The sequence below is a fragment of the Salvelinus fontinalis genome, chromosome 33, assembly GCF_029448725.1.
Source record: "Salvelinus fontinalis isolate EN_2023a chromosome 33, ASM2944872v1, whole genome shotgun sequence".
Classification (NCBI taxonomy): domain Eukaryota; kingdom Metazoa; phylum Chordata; class Actinopteri; order Salmoniformes; family Salmonidae; genus Salvelinus; species Salvelinus fontinalis.
The window spans coordinates 5,108,804-5,120,835 of record NC_074697.1 but is presented as its reverse complement, the minus strand read 5'-3'; the positions used below and the strand labels follow the sequence as shown (position 1 = coordinate 5,120,835).

General features: G+C 44.4%; 1 protein-coding gene across 2 annotated transcripts in view; it reads right to left on the bottom strand.

The window, feature by feature from the left end:
• Positions 1-2,875: 2,875 nt before the first annotated feature.
• tiparp (TCDD-inducible poly(ADP-ribose) polymerase) overlaps positions 2,876-12,032 on the bottom strand; it is a 36,812-nt gene continuing 27,655 nt past the window's right edge. For both annotated transcript variants that reach the window (XM_055895055.1, XM_055895054.1), the window contains exon 7: positions 2,876-4,783. In XM_055895055.1, the coding sequence (XP_055751030.1) occupies positions 4,594-4,783 (190 nt within the window). In that variant the 3' untranslated portion in view covers positions 2,876-4,593. The remainder of the gene's footprint in view (positions 4,784-12,032) is intronic.

Here is a 12,032-nt window from a genome sequence, read left to right as displayed (position 1 = left end):
CGTCAGTTAAATCTTGGTTTCATCAGACCAGAGAATCTTGTTTCTCATAGTCTGAGTGTCCTTTAGGTGCCTTTTGGTAAACTCCAAGTGGGTTGTCATGTGCCTTTTACTGAGCAGTGGCTTCCATCTGGTCACTCTACCATAAAGGCCTGATTGGTGGAGGGCTGCAGAGATGGTTGTCCTTCTGGAAGGTTCTCCCATCTCCACAGAGGAACTCTGGATCTCTGTCAGAGTGACCATCAGGTTCTTGGTCACCTCCCTGACCAAGGCCCTTCTCCTCCGATTGCTCAGATTCTCTGATTGCTCAGTTTGGCCAGGCAGCCAGCTCTAGGAAGAGTCTTGGTGGTTCCAAAATTCTTTCATTTAAGAATGATGGAGGCCATTGTGTTCTTGGGGACCTTCAATGCAGCAGACATTTTTTTGGTATCCTTCCCCAGATCTGTGCCTCGACACAATCCTGTCTCTACGGATAATTCCTTCGACTTCATGTTTTGATTTTTGCTCTGACATGCACTGTCAACTGCGGGACCTTATATAGACAGGTGTGTGCCTTTTCAAAACATTCCCAAACAATTTAATTTACCACAAGTGGACATTCAAGTTGTAGAAACATCTCAAGGATGATCAATGGAAACAGGATGCACCTGAGCTCAATTTCGACTCTCATAGCAAAGGGTTTGAATACTTATATATAAATAAGGTTTCTGTTTGTTTTCTATACATTTGCAAAAAAAAATCTATACATTTGCAAAAAAATTCCTCCTTCCTTTACGGTCCATAGAGATATTTAAAACCGTATTATAATCTCCCACCATAATAATAGAGTCTTGCTTGTTGGTTTGATCAATTATACATATATATATATATAAATATTTTTTTTTCCAAAGAGGCATGGATTATAATTATTTGGACATTATAGATGAATGGGCCAAATCAGTTTATGCTCCAATAACATATTTAAAAGAATCTGTCAAGTTCTGACCTTAGTTCCTTTGTTTTGTGGTTGTCTTCAGTCTTCGTGTGTTTGCACCAGATAGAACTGTTTCGGTTTCATTTATGTTCACCTTTATTATTTTGTATTTCTTAGTGTTCAGTCTATGTTTGATAATAAACGTGATAGACACTTACCACGCTGCGCATTGGTCCTCTGATCCTTCTAACTTCTCCTCCTCAAACGAGGAGGAAGACGACAGCCGTTACAGAATCCATCTACCCCCACCGTCCTTTCTCCACACAACTTAGTCTATTGTTGAATGGGTTTCCTGTAACCAATAGATATTAGATTCTTTCTCTTTTAGCCAGGTAAATATGTCCCAGTGAATGGCAGAACACCACTGTATCATAGGACCTTTGATAGATTGGTAGATCTTACTATATTTGCACGAACTGTACATAGATTTTTCTATCGTGTTATTGACTGTTGACTGTGTTAACTCTGTAGTGTTGTTTTTGTCACACTGCTTTGCTTTATCTTGGCCAGGTCGCAGTTGTAAATGACAACTTGTTCTCAACTGGCCTACCTGGAAAAAATAAAGGTGAAATAAATAAAATACAAAAATGGGTCCTTTAAAAAGAGCACAGAATGCCACCCCCAGAACAGAAGCAGATTATCTGCCAAAATCATTTTCAAACCACTTACGTCGATTGTACCATATACAGTTATTTATAAAACAAATATACAGGACCATTCAAAAGTTTAGACACACCTACTCCTTCCAGGGTTTTTCTTTATTTGTTCAAGACTGTGCAAAGCTGTCATCAAGGCAAAGGGTGGCTACTTTGAAGAATCTCACATATAGAATATATTTTGATTTGTTTAACCCTTTTTGGTTACTACATGATTCCATATGTGTTATTTCATAGTTTTGATGTCTTCACTATTATTCTACAATGTAGAAAATAGTAAAAATAAAGAAAAACCCTTGAATTACCCCATAGCAACAGATGTGGGATACACACACACACACACACACGCACGCACACACACACACACACACACACACACACACACACACACACACACACACACACACACACACACACACACACACACACACACACACACACACACACACACACACACACACACACACACACACACACACACACACACACACACACACACACACACACACACACACACACCGTTACACACTCGACCCCTCTCTCCACCACAAACAACCACAAGCTCAGATGTTCAACAGTTGTTCTATCCCTGAGCCCAACTCAAGAGAAGACTTGATGTGTGAATGCATATACAGTTGTAGCTGTTTGAGAAGGCCATGCAACATTGACCAAGAATGGAAGATTTGATTAACCAATGTCAAGTCCTTGCTGATGGTTCTCAGATACACCCCCCTACCCTGAAACACACACATGCTGTTGTGGCCATTTCCCCAAGAATCTCTGTGCATTCAGACCTTTTATTTTGTGCCACCAGGGCCACAATAATTTGCCCCCTCTCTGATTGTCAGCGTGTGACCCCCTCACCATGGGTTACTGCAGCTAGTGTTGCCAGCACTGCCACTGCCTGGTTGGGGGCACCCCACCAGAATCCCCACCGGCTAGGTACAAGGTCGTCAAGGTTCTCATTAGCAGCTTGGAGAAATTCCTTGTGTATTATGCTCACCCATCAGGGGGCTCTGTCTTTGTTGGACCAACCCTGCCAGACAGGCTCAGCATCTTGAGGGGGTAGCTGAGCGCGTCAGCGCTACTTTAGTCTCTGACTGCATTTAACTTTCTGTCTTGGCTGCATATTGGCTACTTACAGTAGGACCATAAAACAGGACCAGTGTTTGCTGAGGCTGGAGAAAGAGTGTACTCAACTGCCAATGAAATATAAAACTTGGCAATAAAATCAGCCTGGACAGGGCTATGATTTTCTCTTTTAGATTATTTATTTACTCAATGTTACATTTAACTAACATAAATAAACATTTTTATGAACAAAAGGCACACAGTTCAAATATAAACAAGAGGAACGTACGTACAGCTTATCTCACCAAATATGTCTGCCCTCTGAGAGAAAGAGGTCTTAGGGAGAGAGAGAGAGAGAGAGAGAGAGAGAGAGAGAGATGGGGGTCATGTTATAAACAGAAACGTTATGCGGTCACTCCAGCACTGAGTCTCAGTGACTCTGTCCACTGTTCAGTCCTGATGGGGATCCAAAATGGCAGACGTCAAGGCAATTATCCATTCACACAGCATCGGGTCCAAATTAAACTGTCCACTGTTCAGACCCAAAATGGCAGACGCTAATGTCTATTCTCACAGCATTGTGTCCAAATTAAACTGTTCAGACCCAAAATGGCAGACGCTAATGTCTATTCACACAGCATTGTGTACAAATGAAACGCAATCTACTGTCCAGTTTAAGGGCTTCACCAACAGCATACAGACGGAAGCTGCTGTGGATGACGGGTGTAGGGAGGAACCAATAGGTCTCAGATGTTGACAGTACTGGTTAACTCTTCATACTGATGATGCAGTATGAGGTAGCTCTGGTTTGGTTCGGTCTGGTCTGTTCTCAGCCACAGTCCTGGGCTTAGTTCGGTCTGGTCTGTTCTCAGCCACAGTACTAGGTTTGGTTCGGTCTGGTCTGTTCTCAGCCACAGTACTGGGTTTAGTTCGGTCTGGTCTGTTCTCAGCCACAGTACTAGGTTTGGTTCGGTCTGGTCTGTTCTCAGCCACAGTACTGGGTTTAGTTCGGTCTGGTCTGTTCTCAGCCACAGTACTAGGTTTGGTTCGGTCTGGTCTCAGCCACAGTCCTAGGTTTAGTTCGGTGTGGTCTGTTCTCAGCCACAGTACTAGGTTTAGTTCGGTCTGGTCTGTTCTCAGCCACAGTACTAGGTTTGGTTCGGTCTGGTCTGTTCTCAGCCACAGTACTAGGTTTGGTTCGGTCTGGTCTGTTCTCAGCCACAGTACTAGGTTTGGTTCGGTCTGGTCTGTTCTCAGCCACAGTCCTGGGTTTAGTTCGGTCTGGTCTGTTCTCAGCCACAGTACTAGGTTTGGTTCGGTCTGGTCTATTCTCAGCCACAGTCCTGGGTTTAGTTCGGTCTGGTCTGTTCTCAGCCACAGTACTGGGTTTGGTTCGGTCTGGTCTGTTCTCAGCCACAGTACTGGGTTTAGTTCGGTCTGGTCTGTTCTCAGCCACAGTACTAGGTTTGGTTCGGTCTGGTCTCAGCCACAGTCCTAGGTTTAGTTCGGTCTGGTCTGTTCTCAGCCACAGTCCTAGGTTTAGTTCGGTCTGGTCTGTTCTCAGCCACAGTACTAGGTTTGGTTCGGTCTGTTCTCAGCCACAGTACTAGGTTTGGTTCGGTCTGGTCTGTTCTCAGCCACAGTACTAGGTTTGGTTCGGTCTGGTCTCAGCCACAGTCCTAGGTTTAGTTCGGTCTGGTCTGTTCTCAGCCACAGTACTAGGTTTGGTTCGGTCTGGTCTGTTCTCAGCTACAGTACTAGGTTTGGTTCGGTCCGTTCTCAGCCACAGTACTAGGTTTGGTTCGGTCTGGTCTGTTCTCAGCCACAGTACTAGGTTTGGTTCGGACTTGTCTGTTCTCAGCCACAGTACTAGGTTTAGTTCGGTCTGTTCTCGTGTCAGATAGCCACGGTACTGGGAACCTCTTCGTACTGGATGATAAAGTAGGGGTAGCTCTGGTCGTCGTTAAAGATAACATAGATCTGGGGGTCCACCCAGTTGTCTACACACGAGTCGTACAGGTCACTGGAGGGGTCCCGGGGGCTGAGTGGGGGCGGCCGCCGCATGGAGGGGTTCCCCACTGTAAACCTGGAGAAACAGAGGAGACAGGAACAACGTCAAGTTCTGCTAGTGCTTACCAAATGGAACAATCATGGATGACTAACCAGTAGTAGTCTACTGAAGTCAGGAAGTGTTTTCTTCAACCACATTTCTGTGTGATGCGTTTCTGTGCTGTGTGATGCTATAAATCATAGTCATCCCATAAAGACTACTAACCTGACAGTGAGGACATGGTCATCCCATAAAGACTACTAACCTGCCAGTGAGGACTTAGTAATCCCCATAAAGACCACTAACCTGCCAGTGAGGACATGGTCATCCCATAAAGACTACTAACCTGCCAGTGAGGACAGAGTCATTCCATAAAGACTACTAACCTGCCAGTGAGGACAGAGTCATCCCATAAAGACTACTAACCTGCCAGTGAGGACAGAGTCATCCCATAAAGACTACTAACCTGTCAGTGAGGACAGAGTCATCCCATAAAGACTACTAACCTGCCAGTGACGACTTAGTAATCACCATAAAGACTACAAACCTGCCACTGAGGACAGAGTAATCCCATAAAGACTACTAGCCTGTCAGTGGGGAGTTAGTCATCCCCATAAAGACTACTAACCTGCCAGTGAGGACAGAGTCATCCCATAAAGACTACTAACCTGTCAGTGAGGACAGAGTCATCCCATAAAGACTACTAACCTGCCAGTGAGGACAGAGTCATCCCATAAAGACTACTAACCTGCCAGTGAGGACTTAGTAATCCCTAAAAAGACTACTAACCTGCCAGTGAGGACAGAGTCATCCAATAAAGACTACTAACCTGCCAGTGAGGACAGAGTCATCCCATAAAGACTACTAACCTGCCAGTGAGGACAGAGTCATCCCATAAAGACTACTAACCTGCCAGTGAGGACTTAGTAATCCCTAAAAAGACTACTAACCTGCCAGTGAGGACAGAGTCATCCAATAAAGACTACTAACCTGCCAGTGAGGACAGAGTCATCCCATAAAGACTACTAACCTGCCAGTGAGGACAGAGTCATCCCATAAAGACTACTAACCTGTCAGTGAGGACAATCATCCCATAAAGACTACTAACCTGCCAGTGAGGACTTAGTAATCCCATAAAGACTACTAACCTGCCAGTGAGGACAGAGTCATCCCATAAAGACTATTAACCTGCCAGTGAGGACAGAGTCATCCCATAAAGACTACTAACCTGCCAGTGAGAACAGAGTCATCCCATAAAGACTACTAACCTGCCAGTGAGGACTTAGTAATCTCCATAAAGACTACTAACCTGCCAGTGAGGACTTAGTTATCTCCATAAAGACTACTAACCTGCCAGTGAGGACTTAGTAATCTCCATAAAGACTACTAACCTGTCAGTGAGGACAGAGTCATCCCCATAAAGACTACTAACCTGTCAGTGAGGACAGAGAAATCCCATAAAGACTACTAACCTGTCAGTGAGGACAGAGTCATCCCATAAAGACTACAAACCTGCCAGTGAGGACAGAGTCATCCCATAAAGACTACTAACCTGCCAGTGAGGACTTAGTAATCCCATAAAGACTACTAACCTGCCAGTGAGGACAGAGTCATCCCATAAAGACTATTAACCTGCCAGTGAGGATAGAGTCATCCCATAAAGACTACTAACCTGCCAGTGAGGACTTAGTAATCCCATAAAGACTACTAACCTGCCAGTGAGGACAGAGTCATCCCATAAAGACTATTAACCTGCCAGTGAGGACAGAGTCATCCCATAAAGACTACTAACCTGCCAGTGAGAACAGAGTCATCCCATAAAGACTACTAACCTGCCAGTGAGGACTTAGTAATCTCCATAAAGACTACTAACCTGCCAGTGAGGACTTAGTTATCTCCATAAAGACTACTAACCTGCCAGTGAGGACTTAGTAATCTCCATAAAGACTACTAACCTGTCAGTGAGGACAGAGTCATCCCCATAAAGACTACTAACCAGACAGTGAGGACAGAGAAATCCCATAAAGACTACTAACCTGTCAGTGAGGACAGAGTCATCCCCATAAAGACTACTAACCTGTCAGTGAGGACAGAGAAATCCCATAAAGACTACTAACCTGTCAGTGAGGACAGAGTCATCCCATAAAGACTACAAACCTGCCAGTGAGGACAGAGTCATCCCATAAAGACTACTAACCTGTCAGTGAGGACAGAGTCATCCCATAAAGACTACTAACCTGTCAGTGAGGATTTAGTAATCCCCATAAAGACTACTAAACTGTCAGTCAGGATTTAGACATCTCCAAAAAGACTACTAACCTGTCAGTGAGGACAGAGTCATCCCATAAAGACTACTAACCTGTCAGTGAGGATATAGTCATCCCATAAAGACTACTAACCTGTCAGTGAGGACATTCATCCCATAAAGACTACTAACCTGCCAGTGAGGACAGAGTCATCCCATAAAGACTACTAACCTACCATGAAGGACAGAGTCATCCCATAAAGACTACTAACCTACCATGAAGGACAGAGTCATCCCATAAAGACTACTAACATGCCAGTGAGCACAGAATCATCCCATAAAGACTACTAACCTGTCAGTGAGGACAGAGTCATCCCATAAAGACTACTAACCTGTCAGTGAGGACAGAGTCATCCCCATAAAGACTACTAACCTGTCAGTGAGGACAGAGAAATCCCATAAAGACTACTAACCTGTCAGTGAGGACAGAGTCATCCCATAAAGACTACAAACCTGCCAGTGAGGACAGAGTCATCCCATAAAGACTACTAACCTGCCAGTGAGGACTTAGTAATCCCATAAAGACTACTAACCTGCCAGTGAGGACAGAGTCATCCCATAAAGACTATTAACCTGCCAGTGAGGATAGAGTCATCCCATAAAGACTACTAACCTGCCAGTGAGGACTTAGTAATCCCATAAAGACTACTAACCTGCCAGTGAGGACAGAGTCATCCCATAAAGACTATTAACCTGCCAGTGAGGACAGAGTCATCCCATAAAGACTACTAACCTGCCAGTGAGAACAGAGTCATCCCATAAAGACTACTAACCTGCCAGTGAGGACTTAGTGATCTCCATAAAGACTACTAACCTGCCAGTGAGGACTTAGTAATCTCCATAAAGACTACTAACCTGTCAGTGAGGACAGAGTCATCCCCATAAAGACTACTAACCTGTCAGTGAGGACAGAGTCATCCCATAAAGACTACTAACCTGCCAGTGACGACTTAGTAATCACCATAAAGACTACAAACCTGCCACTGAGGACAGAGTAATCCCATAAAGACTACTAGCCTGTCAGTGGGGAGTTAGTCATCCCCATAAAGACTACTAACCTGCCAGTGAGGACAGAGTCATCCCATAAAGACTACTAACCTGTCAGTGAGGACAGAGTCATCCCATAAAGACTACTAACCTGCCAGTGAGGACAGAGTCATCCCATAAAGACTACTAACCTGCCAGTGAGGACTTAGTAATCCCTAAAAAGACTACTAACCTGCCAGTGAGGACAGAGTCATCCAATAAAGACTACTAACCTGCCAGTGAGGACAGAGTCATCCCATAAAGACTACTAACCTGCCAGTGAGGACAGAGTCATCCCATAAAGACTACTAACCTGTCAGTGAGGACAATCATCCCATAAAGACTACTAACCTGCCAGTGAGGACAGAGTCATCCCATAAAGACTACTAACCTGTCAGTGAGGATAGAGTCATCCCATAAAGACTACTAACCTGCCAGTGAGGACTTAGTAATCCCATAAAGACTACTAACCTGCCAGTGAGGACAGAGTCATCCCATAAAGACTATTAACCTGCCAGTGAGGACAGAGTCATCCCATAAAGACTACTAACCTGCCAGTGAGAACAGAGTCATCCCATAAAGACTACTAACCTGCCAGTGAGGACTTAGTAATCTCCATAAAGACTACTAACCTGCCAGTGAGGACTTAGTTATCTCCATAAAGACTACTAACCTGCCAGTGAGGACTTAGTAATCTCCATAAAGACTACTAACCTGTCAGTGAGGACAGAGTCATCCCCATAAAGACTACTAACCTGTCAGTGAGGACAGAGAAATCCCATAAAGACTACTAACCTGTCAGTGAGGACAGAGTCATCCCATAAAGACTACAAACCTGCCAGTGAGGACAGAGTCATCCCATAAAGACTACTAACCTGCCAGTGAGGACTTAGTAATCCCATAAAGACTACTAACCTGCCAGTGAGGACAGAGTCATCCCATAAAGACTATTAACCTGCCAGTGAGGATAGAGTCATCCCATAAAGACTACTAACCTGCCAGTGAGGACTTAGTAATCCCATAAAGACTACTAACCTGCCAGTGAGGACAGAGTCATCCCATAAAGACTATTAACCTGCCAGTGAGGACAGAGTCATCCCATAAAGACTACTAACCTGCCAGTGAGAACAGAGTCATCCCATAAAGACTACTAACCTGCCAGTGAGGACTTAGTAATCTCCATAAAGACTACTAACCTGCCAGTGAGGACTTAGTTATCTCCATAAAGACTACTAACCTGCCAGTGAGGACTTAGTAATCTCCATAAAGACTACTAACCTGTCAGTGAGGACAGAGTCATCCCCATAAAGACTACTAACCTGTCAGTGAGGACAGAGAAATCCCATAAAGACTACTAACCTGTCAGTGAGGACAGAGTCATCCCCATAAAGACTACTAACCTGTCAGTGAGGACAGAGAAATCCCATAAAGACTACTAACCTGTCAGTGAGGACAGAGTCATCCCATAAAGACTACAAACCTGCCAGTGAGGACAGAGTCATCCCATAAAGACTACTAACCTGTCAGTGAGGACAGAGTCATCCCATAAAGACTACTAACCTGTCAGTGAGGATTTAGTAATCCCCATAAAGACTACTAAACTGTCAGTCAGGATTTAGACATCTCCAAAAAGACTACTAACCTGTCAGTGAGGACAGAGTCATCCCATAAAGACTACTAACCTGTCAGTGAGGACATAGTCATCCCATAAAGACTACTAACCTGTCAGTGAGGACATTCATCCCATAAAGACTACTAACCTGCCAGTGAGGACAGAGTCATCCCATAAAGACTACTAACCTACCATGAAGGACAGAGTCATCCCATAAAGACTACTAACCTACCATGAAGGACAGAGTCATCCCATAAAGACTACTAACATGCCAGTGAGCACAGAATCATCCCATAAAGACTACTAACCTGTCAGTGAGGACAGAGTCATCCCATAAAGACTACTAACCTGTCAGTGAGGACAGAGTCATCCCCATAAAGACTACTAACCTGTCAGTGAGGACAGAGAAATCCCATAAAGACTACTAACCTGTCAGTGAGGACAGAGTCATCCCATAAAGACTACAAACCTGCCAGTGAGGACAGAGTCATCCCATAAAGACTACTAACCTGCCAGTGAGGACTTAGTAATCCCATAAAGACTACTAACCTGCCAGTGAGGACAGAGTCATCCCATAAAGACTATTAACCTGCCAGTGAGGATAGAGTCATCTCATAAAGACTACTAACCTGCCAGTGAGGACTTAGTAATCCCATAAAGACTACTAACCTGCCAGTGAGGACAGAGTCATCCCATAAAGACTATTAACCTGCCAGTGAGGACAGAGTCATCCCATAAAGACTACTAACCTGCCAGTGAGAACAGAGTCATCCCATAAAGACTACTAACCTGCCAGTGAGGACTTAGTAATCTCCATAAAGACTACTAACCTGCCAGTGAGGACTTAGTTATCTCCATAAAGACTACTAACCTGCCAGTGAGGACTTAGTAATCTCCATAAAGACTACTAACCTGTCAGTGAGGACAGAGTCATCCCCATAAAGACTACTAACCTGTCAGTGAGGACAGAGAAATCCCATAAAGACTACTAACCTGCCAGTGAGGACAGAGTCATCCCATAAAGACTACTAACCTGCCAGTGAGAACAGAGTCATCCCATAAAGACTACTAACCTGCCAGTGAGGACAGAGTCATCCCATAAAGACTACTAACCTGTCAGTGAGGACAGAGTCATCCCATAAAGACTACTAACCTGTCAGTGAGGACAGAGTCATCCCATAAAGACTACTAACCTGTCAGTGAGGACAGAGTCATCCCATAAAGACTACAAACCTGCCAGTGAGGACAGAGTCATCCCATAAAGACTACTAACCTGTCAGTGAGGACAGAGTCATCCCATAAAGACTACTAACCTGTCAGTGAGGATTTAGTAATCCCCATAAAGACTACTAAACTGTCAGTCAGGATTTAGACATCTCCAAAAAGACTACTAACCTGTCAGTGAGGACAGAGTCATCCCATAAAGACTACTAACCTGTCAGTGAGGACATAGTCATCCCATAAAGACTACTAACCTGTCAGTGAGGACATTCATCCCATAAAGACTACTAACCTGCCAGTGAGGACAGAGTCATCCCATAAAGACTACTAACCTACCATGAAGGACAGAGTCATCCCATAAAGACTACTAACCTACCATGAAGGACAGAGTCATCCCATAAAGACTACTAACATGCCAGTGAGCACAGAATCATCCCATAAAGACTACTAACCTGTCAGTGAGGACAGAGTCATCCCATAAAGACTACTAACCTGTCAGTGATGACAGAGTCATCCCATAAAGACTACTAACCTACCATGAAGGACAGAGTCATCCCATAAAGACTACTAACCTGCCAGTGAGGACAGAGTCATCCCATAAAGACTACTAACCTGTCAGTGAGGACAGAGTCATCCCATAAAGACTATTAACCTGCCAGTGAGGATAGAGTCATCCCATAAAGACTACTAACCTGCCAGTGAGGACTTAGTAATCCCATAAAGACTACTAACCTGCCAGTGAGGACAGAGTCATCCCATAAAGACTATTAACCTGCCAGTGAGGACAGAGTCATCCCATAAAGACTACTAACCTGCCAGTGAGAACAGAGTCATCCCATAAAGACTACTAACCTGCCAGTGAGGACTTAGTAATCTCCATAAAGACTACTAACCTGCCAGTGAGGACTTAGTAATCTCCATAAAGACTACTAACCTGTCAGTGAGGACAGAGTCATCCCCATAAAGACTACTAACCTGTCAGTGAGGACAGAGTCATCCCATAAAGACTACTAACCTGCCAGTGACGACTTAGTAATCACCATAAAGACTACAAACCTGCCACTGAGGACAGAGTAATCCCATAAAGACTACTAGCCTGTCAGTGGGGAGTTAGTCATCCC